We start from the raw sequence: 18,824 nt of genomic DNA, 5'->3' as shown, positions 1-18,824 counted from the left end.
AAGGAGTGTGTGAGTTCCCCACTGGGACCCTCATGGTCTCTCTTAACTGTTCAGCCTGAACCCCAAACTTTCATGTCCACCCCTAATAAAGTCAGGATGATCAGTCAGCCCCACTACAATCCAGCATTTAAGTTCTTTACCAATTCAAAGAGTTTTTATACTTGAAGACAGAACAAGAGTCACTACATTTGGTTCCATTCTGTTTTAGTCCCAGTGTCTCCTGACAACTGATGATGCCAATGGACTGACTCTGCAGGACTCCCACCACAGCAGAGAAGCATTCAGATGTGAAAAGTATTCACCAGCAAAGTTTTCCATTGGTACAATATCCTTAAAAATTGTTTTCCATTGTAAAACCATCAAACCTCTACTGTGACAGACATGCTTAGATATACTTCTGGTACACAGGTTCTGCCAATAATATCCAGCCACCAAAATTAAATGGAAGGCTTTTTAAAGCTGAGCATCTTGCTAACTTAGCTACTGTTACCTGTTTGAACCAGCAACAGCCACATAACCTTCATACAGTCATTTTTAGGAAATAAACCACACACTAATAATGCGGTACAGGACACAAACACTACATGAATAGACAATGGAAAGCTACACAGTTATCCAGAGAATTACTATCCTTTAATGGGAACTTAATTATAAAACCCCACATTAAATTTACTTAGAAACACCCTAAAATAAAGCATGTTATAGACTTGTTCATGTTTCTCTCAAAATAGCGTATGTAATAGCATTAATAAAATGCAATTATGTCTCAAAGCAAAATGTAAAAATGACATTGCCAGCCCTACTCATATTGCACAGAATAATTGTCCTCATTTTACAACTGAAATGTTATGGTCATCATCTAAACTGTCAGTCCAGCAAAGCCAGGACTGCAAAAAGCTTGAAAGCTAAAACAGAATTAGAAAAAGAAAACAGAACTTTGATACTGAATATATTGAAGATGAATGAGGAAAAATATGGCACACATGATCCCCTTACTACTATGCCTGAAGCACCTCTGCCAACAGAAGACCGCTTATAGTCCAAACATATAACAGATGATGAGATTAAAAAATGGCACTTTTAAGAAACACTGTTCTGGCTAGAGCTCTTGCAGAAAACCATGGAATAGAGGCTCACAAAACACAACCTATTAAAATAATGATTTCTCTAAAATACATATAGGTGTGGTCTGATTTTCCCCTTGGCTTAGTATCTCTCTCAATCTCCACAAAGCTACCCGTCTCCCATGTTGGTGCTAAGTGATGCCCCAGCTCATGCTGACGCTAAGTGGCATGTCAGACTGAGCCCCAAAACATAGAAACAAGAGTCAGAAAAACAACTGGCAGCATAAACCCTCCCCCAGAGAATCTGGCTTTTAATAAAGTACCCAGAACTCGAATATATCCAGTGACCTTGACCACGAAAACCTTACGAACCTTTGCTTGCCAAAATCTGCTCTGAACTTGAGCATAGACTTCCTGTTGCACAATCCTTCTGCCTAAATACCATATCACTGAATCGCAGACAATAACTCAACACTTAAGTAAACTCACAGTAACTTCACCACGGTGGCAGTCACTATTTAGAGTCTGCGTTTGGAAAGGCACAGTTCTGCTATGAATCAGAACCCCTTAAACAAAAAACTACTTTTTCCACCATGTGGATACATTCTGCAAGTTTCTTATCTAGCAATGTCATGCTGTTTGGCTTTGCAGCAGACCCTTGGAGCGGCAGGATAAAGCAATGTGTATTTAAGAGCAGTATTTTCCATGCCTGCATTAACAGTAGATCATGCAACTTGGTGCCGAAGAGAAATAACTGCAAGCAGGTCAAAAGTGACACTAAACACCACAAATGTGAAACTAATTAAAAAGAGTAATTTCACTTAGCTGGCTTATTTAAGTGCACAGTATAGCATTTCACTTAACACAGATAAAGATTATACGATCCACCCCCACATCCTAGAACCTTTGTTACGGGAAAACAATCTCAGTTTTATCCTAACTTGAGACTTTCAGGAACCCCTACCAACCTGACATTTCTTAATCTGAGCTTGATCGCCAGGGTCATGAATTCGATTTCTCAATGCTTTACAATCTTCAGTATTCTGAGGCAAAATAGCAGCCTGTCATTCCATCCTCATTTCCATGTCTTTAATTTTTCTTGCAGCCTCCTGTAATCTTGAACCAAAGCTTTTAAACTTCTTATCCACTGCAACCTCTGTAGCCTGGGTGGCGTTCAAACTTTTACTAAAAATTAAACAAAAACAATACATTAAAACAACATTAAGGGTCTGACTTGCGCTCACAGAAGCCAGGCAACTCAAAGGGTAAAGCTTCTCACTGCATCTGGACCCTTCCCCCTTTTGCTGCTGGCTTTGCACCACACGTGCTGTGCTGCCACTGGCCATTAACATTCCAGGGAAAGCAGTGGAGTGTTAAGACACAATGTGCTCAGGACAGCAGGTGTATTGTAAACAGATGTACCTGGAACAGTTGGCACTGCTCAGCACATTGCCTAGGTGAGCAGGGATATGAGGATAACATGTCACCTCCAACACCACCTATGCTGGAGAGCCAAGCGCTCCTGTGAGTACCGGAGATGTAGTGAGAAGCCTTAACTCTGAATTTGCTGGGTCTAAGTCAGGCCCTTAACGTTATCTAAATGTATTTAAGAAAAACAACAAAGCTTCCCTGACATCTCTAATCCAGTTTGGGGGTTTCCCCCTCCACCCCACATTATGGATATCATCTGGTGGTGAAGCTCTTGCCCCAGTAAAAACTACAGTGCCAGGGACTGCTGGAATCCTTCTGAAGTAATATCAGGTATAAATGTGCACAGACAGAGCAGCTGTCTGCACGCAGCAGTGATTCACCATGCAGCTAACAGGACAGAGAGCTGCAATTTGGACCAGCTGCTCTTAAAACCTGATTCTAGTCCAGCTTTTACGAAAAAAAAAAAAAATCCTGGAAGCTGAAAAGGCAGTTTTCAGGTGCAGAACCCAACAGGAAGCCAACCCCGTGAGCAAGCATTTTGACTGTCTATGGGTCTCACAACAAAAGGATTAACAAATCTATCATCCAGCTTTGTAACAGGAGAGGAAGGATTGTGAATTATTACCTCTCTAGCTCTGGCATCATGGACTTAACAAATTACCACACCAAGCTTAGCATGAGACAGGTTCTTTGAAACTGGAAACAACCACCCTAAGTGGGCTATTTTCTACCTGCACCTCCTATTGCTCCTGAAATATAGGTGCATCTTCACATTCTACACTCCAAAGGGGAAGAGTTGAAGTCAATACCATGAGGCATAATCACAACTGGAGAACAAGAAAGCTCCCCCTGTCATACTGTATTCTAAACCTGCCCTAAAACAATCTTTTATGCTACAAACTGACAGTAACTAAAGTGATCACCTTGCACAAACAGCAGAGATCTACACCTAGGCTGTCACCATTTGCTGGCAGTAGAAAACATACCAAAATACAGCAAGATAAGCTGTTAAGATTAATCACTGTTAACAATGTCATTTGCACAGTTTTCTGCTTTGGGGCTATTCAGCCTGGAGTAGAGAAGGCTGCTCATAGCAGCCTTCCAGTACATGAAGGGGGCTTATAAGGATGCTGGGGAGGGACTCTTCATTAGGGACTGCAGTGACAGGACAAGGGGTAACGGGTTAAAACTTAAACGGGAAGTTCAGATTAGATATAAGGAAGAAGTTCTTTACTGTGAGGGTGGTGAGGCAGTGAAACAGGTTGGCCAGAGAAGTGTTAAATGCTCCATCCCTGGCAGTGTTCAAGGCCAGGTTGGATGAAGCCTTGGGTGACATGGTTTAGTGGGAGGTGTCCCTGCCCATGGCAGGGGGATTGGAACTGGAAGATGTTAAGGTCCTTTCCAGCCCTAACTATCCTGTGATTCTATGATGAATGATTAGGATCAGGAATGTCTCATAAGGCACACATGCTAAAAGTACAGGACATTGTTAGGTTTGTAGGCCCAAAATTTGACCTACCTTTCATTTTCTTAAATCTGTTTGCAAAGTCCATGTAATTCTTTAAATGTTTTTCTTTTTTCAAAACAAATGCTTCAATTCTTTTTTTCTGAAAAATACATCAATGCCAAAAAGCACAACACTCATCAGTAACCCTGTAACAACAAACCCATATGCACACGAAATGGGGGACAGCATCCCCAGCAAAGGACATCTGTGGGGATTCTTAGAAGTGCAAAAATTAAATAAGCAGGAAAACCACCCTTGACAATGCCCGTTTAAAAGAGTCTGTCCAACCAAACTTCCTTTATGCAGTGTAAAACATGGAAGTGATTTAAGTTCCTAACAAAATGCCAACTACTGAAGAATCTAATCAATATTTACAAACACAAGACCTGAAAATGACAGGTTGGGCATTCGACTCATTTACAGTCTCATGCACGTAATGCGAGACTAATCCCCTGTGGCATTTACCTTTCCTTTCTGCTCCTACCTAGGCTGTAAATTTGGTGAGAGCTGTCACTGATTTACCATAAGCCCTCCAACAAATTTCCATGTTTTTTAAAAAATAAATGCTAATATTAATTCAAGTAAAGCACGAGTTGTCAAAACAAACAAAAAATATCCCACTCATAACATGAACACAGAAGCTGTTACAAATTAGATTTGCCAATATGCACTATTCAAATTCCCAGAAATGCCGTACTTCAGAAACCTATCTGAAGGTTTCTGACACCTCATGCATATTGAAACATCAGACTTCCTTTTGGTAGCCTCATTGTTTTGCGCACACTTAGATTCAAGCAACACTTAAGATTCAAGGTACAGCAAAACTCTAAAAGCAGTCAAGCAGAAAAACTTCAAAATCAATGCAGGTACATGGAACAGTAAAATGGATGCAAGAAAAAAAAAAAAGGCGCGTTTACCAGCTTTCACTCTATTGGCATTCAGCATATTTAGATGCTGAATATGCATTGCAAGAATCTCCTGATTCCACCAGAATCAGAGCCAACAGCTTTTGCCACCACCTTCAATACAAGCAGGATGCAATCTCCCATGATTTGGGATGTGGGACGGCGGAAAGAGGGGAGAGTATTTTTCAGTAAAGAACACCAACAAAGGGCAGGTACAAAAAGGTGACACTACCCTCAGAAGCCTGAATTACTGTGCAGATTCAACTTGATTTCTTTGCTTCCAAAGATTTTTAGGAACCTGCTGCAAGTCTTGAAATTAACAGGAACAACCCCAAACTGATTTTCATAAGAACAAGATCTGGACTTAACAATACACATACAGGAGAAAACTAAGCATAAGCTTTATTTCAAGCATATGTTCTGTTTCTATCAAGGTCTCCAGGGCTCAGAGGTTAATGCTAAGCAAACTGGAACTTTACACAAGAGAACAGCTGATGAATACTGTTGCGGTCTATGCTTTTCATTTACCCGAACTCAGTAAAAACAAGTCATCTTCCTTCTTTTCTTTTTAATTTGCAAGAGACCAAGAAAAATACAAGTGGTTTCCGGCACTGTGTTGACCCAAAGATGTGCAGAACAGGCACACCCATTATATCCTCCTGCTAATTATGAACATTGAAATACACCCAGCCACTCTCCAGGACATTCACAGCTCATTCCCTTACAGAAAACATAAACCCAACACCACTAGAATGTAATTGTATGATCCTATGATTCTAATTCCCACCCTGGTCCATAGACTGCCAAGATACTTAGATCTATGCATACATACCATTATTATTTTACCACCTGTGAGGACTGAGCCTGGGTATCCAAGCAATTGCTACATCATGCAACACAAACGCCTCAACATAAAGTATTTTGCAACTACTATCCTACTTGAATTTTCCATTTGGTACAATCAAAACAAACCAAATGATTTCCAATTATAAAATCCCACCTTTGCCTGATGTTACTGGAACCTGAGAGTGAATAATTCCTCATTACTTTGCCATATTCACGTAGCAAGTAAACTTGAATTCTCAGGTATGAGCCTGACAACTGTGAGGATATGGGTTTCTGTTGTGTTTTTAGATAGTGATCCCTAACTACTCTTTCTTAAACATCTAATGCTGCTGTTATTTGCCTAACATCTGTCAGTGCACACACAAAATCCTAAATGCTTGTCAGGGTACAAAAAACAAAGGTCCCACAAGGCACATCTTGAAAGCATATGATCAGAAATGAAGTTCTGTTAAGGGGAAACAAAAATCATCTGGCAACATTTTCTATTACTACCCATGTACTTCAAATATCCACATGAAAACTGCAAGTATTTCACATCTGTCAAAAAACTACTCAAATTACATATTCAGAGCATGCTAGGACTGATCTTAACTAACACTTTTCAAAATAAAACTGAACACAATGAATCACACCTATTTATGTCAAAGAAGAAGCAGTAATAGCAGAATGCATTACTGTAAAATGCTTTAATTGTCTATCACCATTTAAAAAGCAAACCAAATGACAATATTCAGTAACAACTATATCAAGTACTAAACTGAGAAAGCCTAAGCATCAGCAGTAAAACATACACAAACAACAGGGTTGCAGAAACGCTGTTTTCAAGTACCAAGATGAACACAAGCTGGTTTCTAAATGACAGCTAATTCTAGAGAAAGGCAAAACAGACTGAGCTTTCCCTGAATACCGAACATTTCAGTGCCTGTCCATGTAAATACTTCACTGTTTCGAGTATTTTTAGCTTTATTAAGCAATAAGTAAAAAGGGGGGAATGGATAAATAAATCACTGATGTTCGAGCTGCCCTAGCAGGGTACACTCCCATTAATCCCAGCTTCAGAGAAGTGCTGCCTAAGGCTGCCAGTGTTTGTTACTTATCCCGTTTTATGGTGCCTTCGAAGTGCCCCTGCCCACACAAGCCACAAACTACTCCATAACTTAGAGGAATCACTACAGTGAAGCTCAGGACAGTACCTACAAATAAAGAGTCAAAACAGTTTGAGAATGATGACACTCCAGCCACATTTGACCATAACTAACTCTGGACATTGATTTCCCAGTTACTGATGAGGCAGTATCTCTAAAATACAGAACTGAATGCATGAATCAGGCCTGCACCAAAGACATTCTCACAATGCACCATGTGCTGAGTGTGTGTCAGAGTACATACACATCCACTTTCATCTTCTCCCAAGACAGCGACTACACAGTAGGCTCATAATGGCAACTGAGGGAAGAATCCACCTTCACACACACCCTAAAGTGTAGTTTAAAATACAACCGAGCTTGTATTTCAGCCCATAAAGTTTATAGGTTGGTGGGTGTGACTTTAAAAGAAAAAAAAAAAAACAAGCCAGAAAACTCCTGCTGACAGGAACTGGAAAAACAATCTGCTTCAACAATTGCAATAGGAGCAGAATGATTAACTCCCCAAGCCATTCCAGTAACAATATAGATCATGCCAAGACTTACTAAAACACTTTCCACGGAAGAAGCGGTCCTGGAGATTTTGAGGACAATACTTTAGATACAGAACACAAGTCCAGAATGGACTGGCTAAACAGGGCTGCAAAGTACAGCACTGAGAATAAATATGAAGTGAAAAACACATCCGTGGCCCTTACCCTCACTCTTTAACCCATGTATTCAATATAGAGAAGCATGCAAGCATTACTTTTTTATATCATATTATCAGAACTGGCATCTTGGCTGTGATTTTGATACAGCTGAACAGCCACGTAACGTCAAATTAAAATGTAAAACCTTCAAGGAACGACTCTTTACGTGCCTGTAAAATATTATGGATCTGAACGATGAAGGAAAAAAGAAGAAAACTAACTTTTTTCTCTCCTCCAAAAATGTTTCTCCTACGGCAAGTTATTTTATTGCATCATGTTTGGAGGGTCTGGTTTTGTTTTCAACCACTGCTTGCACTGTACGGTTTGGGAAAAAACGCCACTTTCTAGCACTATGAATACAACTGCTTTCAGAGTATTAATTTCATATAATGTTTTAAAGACACTGCCAAGGATCTATTACAGAATATGATTTCTGAATGTAGCCTGGCCTAATGGCTACTCTCTGTGCTTCCTTTCTCATATTTATAGATGATGCACAGGATGCTGTCTCAGAGAAAGAAACCCAATAACCTGAACGAAGCCAACATCAAAGGCTTCCTTTATTCTGATCCCAAACACAGAAAGATATTTCTCTAACAGTACACCTGTACTTTGACCCAAGAACATTAAACTATTACCTGGGGCACTCCTTATTTTCCTTATCAAAAAGTCTGAAGATAAGCAAGTGTGGGGCCTTGGATAACGAAATCAGTTTCGCATGGTTTCATTTTTTTTGAGGTCAGAAGAACACACTCAAATGACACTAAAAGTAACAGTACGGAAGTATTTTACATATAGAACACTGTCCTCTTCATTTGCTTTTTAACTTCTTTTATTATTATTATTTTAGGAAAGCATCTAATGTGATTCACCATCCTCTCAACTGAACATCACAGTGCTCCTATGTGTCAGCAACCCTTAGAGAGTGTGTAGGGGGAAAATACTATGACTCTCTTGTTTATGGACAGGAAGAAAGGAGGTGAGCTAGAAACTTCCTCTTAAGATATCCAGCTAAAACACTGCTTAAACCCCAAATATATACATAGAGAGACCACACTTTTAAGACCAGTGTAATTAGAAAGGGTCAATTCAACACAGTATTAAGGTTTCTGGTAAATAAGGTTCATAAATGCCCTCACGAGTTACACTCCATTATGTTCTTCTGAAAACCAAAGCAACTCTGGCAAACACTGAACTGCTGCAAAGGGCTCCTTTAAAGCTCTTTTTCTGCCTTCCTTCTTGTTTCCTCCCACAGCCACTGACCTCTGCTGTCCTCTGCCAATTAAGAAAATGGTTGATGATGATTACAAACTAGAGAACAGTTTTGTTGTAAAACAGAGAATTTGGAGCATGGTGAAATCAAAGTCCTGCACCTCCCATCCAGGGTCCTCAGCAGCTGAACCAAGCTTAAATAAATAGGATTTTCTGAAAAGATGGTCATTTTGAAGGTAAGCAAACAGGATGTATAAAAATGACAAGCTCACTGAAAATGAGCCAGTAACAACAGTGGAAGTGCCAAATAAAACATGCAGTTTAAGGCAAAAGCTGGGTTTATGTTATCATGTTACATTTAATCATAATATAATAAAAGCGTATGATGTAAGAGAGCTGTTCAACTGAGCTTCTCTTCGAGTTTTGAGTTTCAGTTACAAAGGCTGTGGTCCCAGTATCACAGTTAAAGCTGTACTGAAAAACAGAGTTAAAATTGAGAGTTATTCCCATGACTTGATGAGAAGCAAAATATTTCTTCCCACACATACCACATACTAAAGGAGTTTAGAGAAGGGTTTGGAACGCTTGAAGTTGTTTCCACTGAACTAGTAAAAATTCAGAAGTGTTTAAAAATGACCCATATTTGCATTTTTTCAGCAGGCTTTATTCTATTTCTTCTAGGCTCTGTCCTTTAACCATGTTCAACTTGAAAAGGGTCTAGTCAATGCATAAAAATGCTTTGTCTGTAGTTAATTATAGAGGGCACAAATCATGTTCTATCTCTGTAAATTCCATAAAACATTTATGTGTGCTAAAAACATCAGTTGCAAGAAAGTATTACAAAAGGAATTATTGAATTTGTTATTAAGAGTGACAAAATCTTAAGGCAAAAGGGTACCTTTCATTCTTCACCCAGGCAAGATTTCTTACCAGGTTCTCTCTCCCAGCTGTATATTCTCGGTTTGATGAAGCGCTGTATTTTGGAAAAGGAATTCACTACTGCATTTCCCAGTTAAGAAGCCAGTCTGTAGTTTTATTCTAGCCTTTTCCATGTATGCTTTAGCTTAAAAACCATAATAAACTCGTTACAGCTCCTGTGTCCCCCAATCTGCAGGCAGAGACATTTACAAGATCTGCCCACGGCACATATGTGCGTCACCCAAATGTCATCTCCCCCCCTCGCACTGACAGCCTCAGACTTCTGCAGCGTTACAGCTTGTGAGAAATGGACAGTTACAGAGAATGGACCCCAGCAACTTCCTTTCAAAACAAAATCTATACTGACAACAGACTGAGAAGCAATTTGAGCGGAAACCACACCAATGTATTAGATGCAATAGTTTCTCAAATAAGAAACCTTACTCTCTGGTTTTCTGAGACTAGAAACAGGAGGGATGTCAGTAGCAGGATAAACAGCAGCATGCTGAAAGGCATGCAGGAGCACTGCAGTTCTAAAAGGAGCCTAGTCACAGGAAGCACTCAAGTGACTTGGAGTTTTATCATCCAACAATAATCAAAGGATCACCGACTTCATGCAAGTAAACTTAGAGCTGATCTTGAAACTCAAAATGGACACAGATTAGAGACAGACACTGGAAAGCAAGTTTAACTGCTTCCTGGTGGCTGTAATTTCTGAAGAAATGGAAGTGAATGACAGCTTAGTGCTTGCCCAGTGCAAGACAACAGCTATGGGATAACCCAGAAACCAAGACTGTATCATGGCTGTTTTCCAGACTGTCATGGGAGAAAATGAAGCTAACCCTTGCTCTCAAGACTAGGAAATAACAACAGAGCGACAGGTCTTCATAGCACATTATCTTGCCTGTTTCCTGGATGGAAAGCAAACCAAATTAGTGCAGGTGTATTACTGTGAAAGCTTACAAAGCCATCCAGAAGTCATTACTTCTGATCCCTAACTTTGGTTACTACCACTCCCTTTGTCCTTATCAGCTACTTTGATAGCACAACTGTTATTTCAGAGCAAACTGTAGATTTGACAGTGTTTTATTCAGACTCATTTTTCCTGCTCCTCCTGGATCAGAACTCTCACCCCAGTTACAAAAGGAAGAGAAGAAATGAGTGCTAAGAGCAACTGAGATCTGGAAAATAACTCTCCATAGTGAAAATTCTACATCCATGCATAGCCTAGATGAGGGTCGCTTATTAAGTCTGCACTTTAAACCGGATTAAAATAAGGTACATACAAATAGTGAATGAGCTGGTGCTGGGCAAAGAGCTAAATGCTTTAAGAGGCAACTCCACTTATGTGTTCATATTTTTGGGAAAATGATTAGCATCACTTACTGTACAGTCTACACCAAAATACCTTGTGAAATGTGACGCTTGGGTGCTTTTTGGAGCTGAGTTGGAGCTAAGAATCCTCATCCAGGCTTTCCAGCAGTATTTTCATCAGAAATTTGCTTTCAAGGTTCTGAACGCTAGTGACTATAAAATAACCTTGTAGTACACTGCAACATATCAGCTTAACAAAATATCATTAAGACACTTTTTATTGCATCATTACCTTGCAGACAATTAACTTCGTTGTTCTAGAACTTCATGCAATGCCTACCACAACCTCACTGCAGCCAAATGACTGGCACAACCAAACAGAGTTAGTGAAAACTACACAGCTAATAGAAGTTATAGTAACTTTTTTTTCCTTTAAGGATATAAACTTGTAGTGACACTTTTAACACCTGCCTATGTTCTGATACATTTCTTTTCATACTTGTTCTACAGGTATTTTCCAGGACACTTACATAAAACACTAAAACTTGCATAGAACTTTAAAAAGTTAAAGGTCTGTAGAAAGAGGCTATGATGATTACTGAAAATTTAGTTCCAGAGAGAAAATGAAAGAAAAGACCAATCTAAACCACAGAAGTTACAATTCAGTACAGGGATTAAGTCAATTAATAGTGGGGGGTTTTTCCTCAATGTGGTTCTTAGTCCTACCCTTCCTGGACCAGGTGTGCCATTTGGCACTTCAGGGAAGGATGGGGAGGGGAAAAAAAACCCTAGTTTAGAACAGCCACAGAAGTCCGTCTTATCTCCAGTTCCTCTGACAAGTACATCAAGGTGGTAAAAGGGTGGTACCCATTTATTTTTCACTCTTTGAGAACAGACCCATTTGTTTATGAGAGAATAGAGGGGAAGTGGGGAGAGAGAGGAGAAATGGTTTTATTCTGTGCATACCATGAGATACTGTCACACAGGAAGCAGCAGAGCCCTAATTTCTCTTCACAGTTGTGCCATGGTTAGTAAAAATCTGATCTGTAAATTGCTGCAAGCAAGACAAAAAGCTCTCATCTTCTGTACTGAACTCTCTCAGCCTCCGAGAAAACCACTACAAGAAGGTGCTGAACAGCTTTAGTAGAAGGGTTTGGTATGAAGCAAACTATTTCTTCCTCCACTGCAGTTACATGAAAAAAATGTATTAAATGTGAAAACGTGGGGTTTACACCTATGGGGGTTTGTTTGGTTTGTTCCCTGATATTTTGTGTTTAAACAGTCTAGAGGGAATCAGTCATATGGTTGCTGTGTAATACCACAAAATTCATAAAATAGGACTAGTGGCATGAACAATGTATTCCTGCAGATCTGTCAGGTTTTTTCATTGTAATTTGTCAAATCCTGCAGGGACTTACTTTTTTTTCAATAGAACTATGTGTACTTTAACTTAGGGAATAAAGAAGCAGCAGTGCAGCACTACACCCATTCAGGCCAGATGAACCAAGTGTTTATTAAAGATGTAAAACAGGAGCAGTATCAACTGAATTTCGTTTGCATGCTCCCTATGAAATGGTTAGTGAAACAACATGTTTGAAGTCTGGAATGGGATAGGGGAGTACGAGCCAAAGTAAATGAATTCAAATCTTATTTTTATTCAGCATATCCCATCTGTATAAAGCTCTTCAGACAATGGTCTGTAGCTGTTGGGAATTAGAATGAGATTAAATCTCATCCTAAAGAACTTGAAAGCAGTGACACTGAAAGCAGACAGTCTGCACCTGCTTATACCAAGTCTTAAATTAGGTATTTAGTTATCTATACTTAAAATAGTATGCATTCAGATACAGTTTCAAATGCCTATAAATGTGAACAAACACTAACAGTCTATTCTTCACGATGAAGACGTGTGATAATGCCACTTGCTTTTCTCCAAGCAGCACTCCCTTCAGCATCATGTACCATCATGTCACCAGGAATACTGCTGCAGGAGTTATAAAGAGTCTTCGTGTTCACTTTTGCCAGTACTGAGGTATTTCAGAAACTGCAAACTCCACTAACTAAAGTCACAAAATACCAATGAAAGTATCTCCTCACTTTTGTGAGTGCTGATCAAAGTAAATCTCTAACCTTTTCCAAGTAAAATTCAACAATCCCCTTCAAGAAAACAGGACACTCCAAGTGAAAAAAGGAAGGGGAACATCAATATGTAGTAGAAACTGTGGTTGACTGGGTTTAAACCACGACAAACAAAAAAAAAACAAACCCTGAGTGGTGTGACTTTGCATTATTTAGAAGTGTTACATACTTTCTGGGCTTTAACTAAGATTTGGTGTTAGTCTTTGTTTCACTGACTGTACCAAGTTGTAAGTATAAAAATGATTTTTATATAAAGTACTGTTTTTTAATACAGTACAGCAGAATATTATTTCTCTTCCTCCTAAAAAGAGTACATTTTACCCTCTAAGACAGAAGGAAAGATAATTTATGTTGCATTGGAAAGCATGCAAGTATTAATGATGGGGAATGATGAAGAACATAAATGGTTTCCATTTTCACATTCAAAACCAAGTACCTGCAAATTAATGCTAAAAGCAACTGGCCTATAAAGGAGCCATGTTTCCATGCCAACTGATGGCAGAAATACATCTAATTCCACAAAAAACCCTGAAAAACCTACAAAACAAGAAAATAAAAAGAAAGCAGAAGTGCTTGAAATCAAGATCCTGACCATACCCAACTATTTTAAAAGAATAGCACAGAACACAACAAAGGATGCAATTTAAGATGTGAATGGTTTTACAGCTAATGGCACTTCATCATTACAATACTTCTAAAAGCTGTCATTCTCTAGTCAACAAGGAAAACAGCACACAGAACACCTCTATTAGGAAGGAGGGAACACTCAACAACAGTAGCAGTTCTTAGGGAGGTTTAACAGTTGGCAGAACTGAAAGCACAAGTTACTATTCAGGGCACATCTTTCATTAGGGTTTTATTATGTGACTTTATCTAAGAAGGTCTTGCTTTGTTCCTTGTTCACACTGGATTGTTGCAGGGTTCTGCCATCAGCCAGCAGAGCTGCTTGCAAAGCAAGGCATGAGGAATGAGCAAGTATGTACCCACACAGAAGCGGCTCACATAACCCTGTGCACATAGAGATCTGAGGTAATTAACAGGTTGTATGTGTATGAGCAACTTCACAACTGAAGAGATGCCACCCCATTCTGTAGTACAGCAACAAAATCAGAAGTTCATACATAAGATCATGGCGTATATGGTCCACACATGTATGCATCTGTATGTGGAAAAAATGAAGACTTACTTCAAGCAAGGGAGAACAGAAAAGAATGCTACAGACCTAAATACAGCCAGTTCCAAGATACTGACATCTACATGCAATAAAACCAGCAGTTGAAATACTTGTTCTTTATAACCTAGAGAAATAAATAACCTCCAACTAAAAGGTCCATAAAACCTGTGTTGTAAATTAATACAAACTGAAGACAGGACAATAGATTTCTGTTTCTTAATACGTCTTTATTTTATCAAGTAAGCAACAGTGCCTTTCTTCCTATTTAGTTCTGTTTAGAAAACATATTAAAAGTCAATTAGAGGTATAAAACAGATGAAAAATTATGGTCTCAGAACTGGAAGTTGGAAAGCCCACTATTAATGCATTTTAGAGCATTCGGATTTTACTGTTTTGCTGCATTGTGCACAAACAGAAAATTACAAGTGCTTGTACCCATCCTACTGAATTCATATTTATGCAAACACACAGATTAAGGGACAATGGGTCTACACAGTGCATGGAAAAATGCAAAGTTTACATTAAATGATTTTTAGGTTCTTGTAAATGAACCTTCAGTCTGTGTAGGGACCTCAGTGACCCCAGTGGATGACAGGGATACTTAGATGGCCACATTCCAGCTCAATCGGATGGCATGAAAGATTATGGGTTTCACCCCACTTTCTTCCTCTGTCAGTTCAGAAAATGCTAAGAATTGAATTTTTAGATGTGATGGGTGCTGTAAACATCTAGCATCTCAGAAATTCCTTGTGTTTCTGACTGCCTTTCCCTGACCTTTATTTGAGGTTGTCCAAAGCTGAGGCAGCATTACTGCAGTTTGTATAGGAGCTGAAAAATGATAATTCAGCTGGCTGGAGAGGCCACGGTTTCTGCAGAGTTCTTCATTGTATAAACTACTATTCCAAGGCAGCACACACTAAATTCCTGGTTATGATCCTCCAAAAAAAAAAAAAAAAGAATCAATAGAAAGAAAAACTACACATACACTTAATATGCAACGAATATAAAACTCTACATGCAGTTATGTACTTTGCAATAACTTTTGTGGTACGTAAACTGTTCTGCAACTCTGAAAGTACAAAGATATGAATTCTGACAGGGAAAAATGTATTTTAATAAATTCCTATCAATCTTTAATAATATCAAAATCACCCCTACTCAGAGCAGCAGCAACTGAAAGCTGCCAGCCAGCCAGACGGCAGGCAGTGCCTGCACACCCGGCTCTACGCTTCCCTGACAATTTATCCCTGCTATGTTTTGGAAGGACCAGGGCTTGCAAAGCTAAGAGAGATGAAAAGTCAGTTCAGCTTCTCAGCCCTCCACCTTTTTTCATCTGTTGTCAATGGGACTCTGCTGTTCTACAAATACCTTTCTACTTTCTGGAAGCTTCGGGTAGTTCTGTACTTGCTAAACCTCTTCACTACCACGTATAAAATCATCTGTAAAGCACAATGATTTTTTTGTACAGAGCTGCCTCAGGCAAGATCCTAAATGGGAACCGAGCAGAAGATCCATGTTATTTAAACAGGAGAACAACAAATAAATAAATAAATCATTCTGAAGAGAGCAACAACTGGGAGAGCAAACAGCAACAATTTCATATTCAGCAGCACTTCTCCCATAGCCTTGGCCAGCACACCCTGTTTACATAAATGAAAGAAAGAATGCTGCCCTGAACTTGCCCATTATTCCACAGAAAAGGTATTGTGGGAATGTTAACTTTCACCTGGCTGACTTCCAGATGCCGGCAGGAAAAAACACCCTTTTAAAATTTTAGCCAACTGAAGAATACTCCACATTTTTCACATTTTCCCATTATTCCAAGTTATCTATAAACTAACATTGGCCTTGAACTACATTCCATATAAAATGGATATAATAAGATGAATAAGATGACCGACTGCTCTGCAAAGGAATGAATCAAGGAGGAGTCTTGCATCCAAACCAAACAGCCAGTATCATATCTCACAAACTGTGACAGCTTGAAAAAGCCAGTGCTTTTCCAGAACTGCAAAAATGTCTGCAGCGCCCGTGAGAGCCCTTACTGTGAGTAGGAAGAAAGTGTAGGCCCAAGTTCAGCAATGCAGCCCGACGCTGTGATGCAGACCTGGTACATGTGATAAATGTTGTTTGAAGCCTGCATTCTGTCATACCACTAACACAAGAGAAACCCATCTTGCTCTGCATCTAATACCTGAATGGGTCCCATGATGGAAACAGCAACAGAAGAATCACAGAATCAGAGAATGGTTTAGATTGTAAAAGACCTTTCAGATCACCTACTCAACTGTCAACCTCAACTGTCAACTGCCAAGTCCACCACTAAACCATATCCCTGAGCACCAGATCTACAAGTGTTTCAAATACCTCTAGGGACAGTGACTCAGTCACTGCCTATTCATCCTGTTCCAGTGCTTGACAACCTTTTTAGGGAAGAAATTTGTTCCTAATATCCAACCTAAACCTCCCTTGGCACAACTTGAGGCCATTTCCTCTTGTCCTATTACTCATTATTTGAGAGAAGTGACTGACCCCCACCTTGATATAACTTCCTTTCAGGTAGTTCTAGAGAGCAGTAAGGTCCCCCCTGAGCCTTCTCTTCTCCAGAATAAACCCCCCACCCCTCCCATTTCCTTCAGCCATTCCTCATCACACTTGTGCTCCAGATCCTTCACAGCTCCACTGCCCTTCTCTGGCTCCTCTCCAGCACCTCAATGTCATTCTTACAGCGAGGCGCCCAAAACTGAACACAGGATTCGAGGTGCAGCCTCACCAGTGCCCACTGCAGGGGGATGATCACTGCCCTGGCCCTGCTGGCTACACTATTTCTGATACAAGCGAGGATGCTGTTGGCCTTCTTGGCTGCCTGGGCACAAGCTGCTCATGTTCAGCTCTGTCAATCACAACCACCAGCTTCTTTTCCACCAGCAGCTTTCCAGCCACTCTTTCGCAAGCCTGGAGCATTGCATGGGGTTGTTGTAGCCCAAAGTGCTGGCACTTTGTCTTACTAAACTTCAAACAGCTGCCCTCAGCCCATCAGTCCAACCTGTCCAGATCACTCTGCAGGGCCTTCCTACACCTCATCAGATCAACACTCCTGCCCAACCTGGTGTTATTTGCAAACTTACTGAGGGTACACTTGATCCCCTTGTCCAGATCCCTGATAAAGATACTAAACAGAAGACGAGCATGCAACTGCGTGAACTGCAGAAGACCCCAAAACAAAACGAGCAAAAATCCCCTTTCTGTTTTAAGCAGAAGGCATTTTTCTTGCTCTTTTCCATCTGGCGCTTCAAGTAGCTGTCTTTACTTAACAGTCATCTTGAAGTTTTTAATAGTTGTATAATATGTAAACTCAAGCTGAAAGAAATTATCCCTTACTTCTCCTCTTCCAAAGTTCAACTGTTAAGTAAAAATAACTCGCAATCATGTCTCTCCTCCAAGCCTTCGTGTCTCAGCAGGAGCAAGAGCACTCAGGGCACAACATCCCCATACTTCAGTGCACTGCACATGGAGCTGCAGCCTCATCACTTCCCAGTATTTTGCTGGGTTGTTTTCATGCATGTCCTGTCAAGCTAATTCCTGAAATACAACTTCCTGATTCAGACATACAGGAGCAGGTTGGGGTTTTGGTTTTTTTTTTTTTTTTACTGTTTGAAGAGCTTAAATGGTGAAAAGTACATTGCTATTTGAAAAAAAGAAGCCCTTGAATCACAGCAGAATGTTTTGTATAGTGCTGTTGTGTTCAATCAGGGCACAGGCTGTCCTTTTATTGAGGGCATTTACCTTAATTCAGTTCACAACAGAAAGCACACTGCCTCCCAAACCACTTCTCTGTGATGCAAGACACAGACTCTACCAAGCACCATTAACAAGAGAATCCCACTCTAATGTGGCGCAGTTTCCAACAGATCCCAGGGTGCTTCCCCAGGTAAGCTCACCAGCACTGAATGCAAGGTGGGACTGGGCACAGGAAAATTAAGTGAATTATCCCATGTTACTCCTGAGGATATCCACAAGTGTGAGAAGACTACCAAGATCATCTGCAATTCCACTACCACTTAAGATGTGTGCCAGCACTGCTGTCTCGGCTCCCCTCTCTCTTCCAATTCTCCTGTCATTAATTAGACCAAGTTTACCCTGAAGGTCAGCTCTGCATCACTTCAGTACTTACCTAAGATTTTTAGCAATGAGAAATGTTTTGTATAACTAAAAGGGTAAAACAAAACAGAGAACTTCAAGAAGGTGATTCAGTTCTCACGTAGCATATTCATTTTCTAACGCAAGTGTTTAGAGAAGCTCCCTTTATAGAAGCATGAATCTCACACAAGAAAATTGTATTTACGCTCTAGTCTGTAAACTAGAACACAAATGCCCAATATAAAGTCACAGCAAAGTACCATATTTTGATTTGGGTTTACTGATTCCTAATTATCTTAATGCAAATGTGAAATAAGCCTAGTTTATACTTGAACAG

At 39.9% G+C, this 18,824-nt stretch overlaps 1 protein-coding gene across 8 annotated transcripts in view; it reads right to left on the bottom strand.

Annotated features, from left to right (window-relative positions):
• CTBP1 (C-terminal binding protein 1) overlaps window positions 1-18,824 on the bottom strand; it is a 256,911-nt gene that overhangs the window by 42,516 nt on the left and 195,571 nt on the right. For 2 of the 8 annotated variants that reach the window (XM_065661087.1, XM_065661051.1), the window contains one exon: window positions 4,015-4,102. The exons of 4 other annotated variants lie outside the window; for them this stretch is intronic. In XM_065661087.1, the coding sequence (XP_065517159.1) occupies window positions 4,015-4,048 (34 nt within the window). In that variant the 5' untranslated portion in view covers window positions 4,049-4,102. Of the gene's footprint in view, window positions 1-2,032; window positions 2,250-4,014; window positions 4,103-18,824 lie in introns of those variants that run through there. 2 more of the 8 variants (XM_065661096.1, XM_065661104.1) reach the window with 2 other exon arrangements.

This window comes from Lathamus discolor, chromosome 1, assembly GCF_037157495.1.
Source record: "Lathamus discolor isolate bLatDis1 chromosome 1, bLatDis1.hap1, whole genome shotgun sequence".
Classification (NCBI taxonomy): domain Eukaryota; kingdom Metazoa; phylum Chordata; class Aves; order Psittaciformes; family Psittacidae; genus Lathamus; species Lathamus discolor.
Note: the sequence above shows the minus strand (reverse complement) of the source record. Positions and strands in the feature narration are given on the sequence as shown.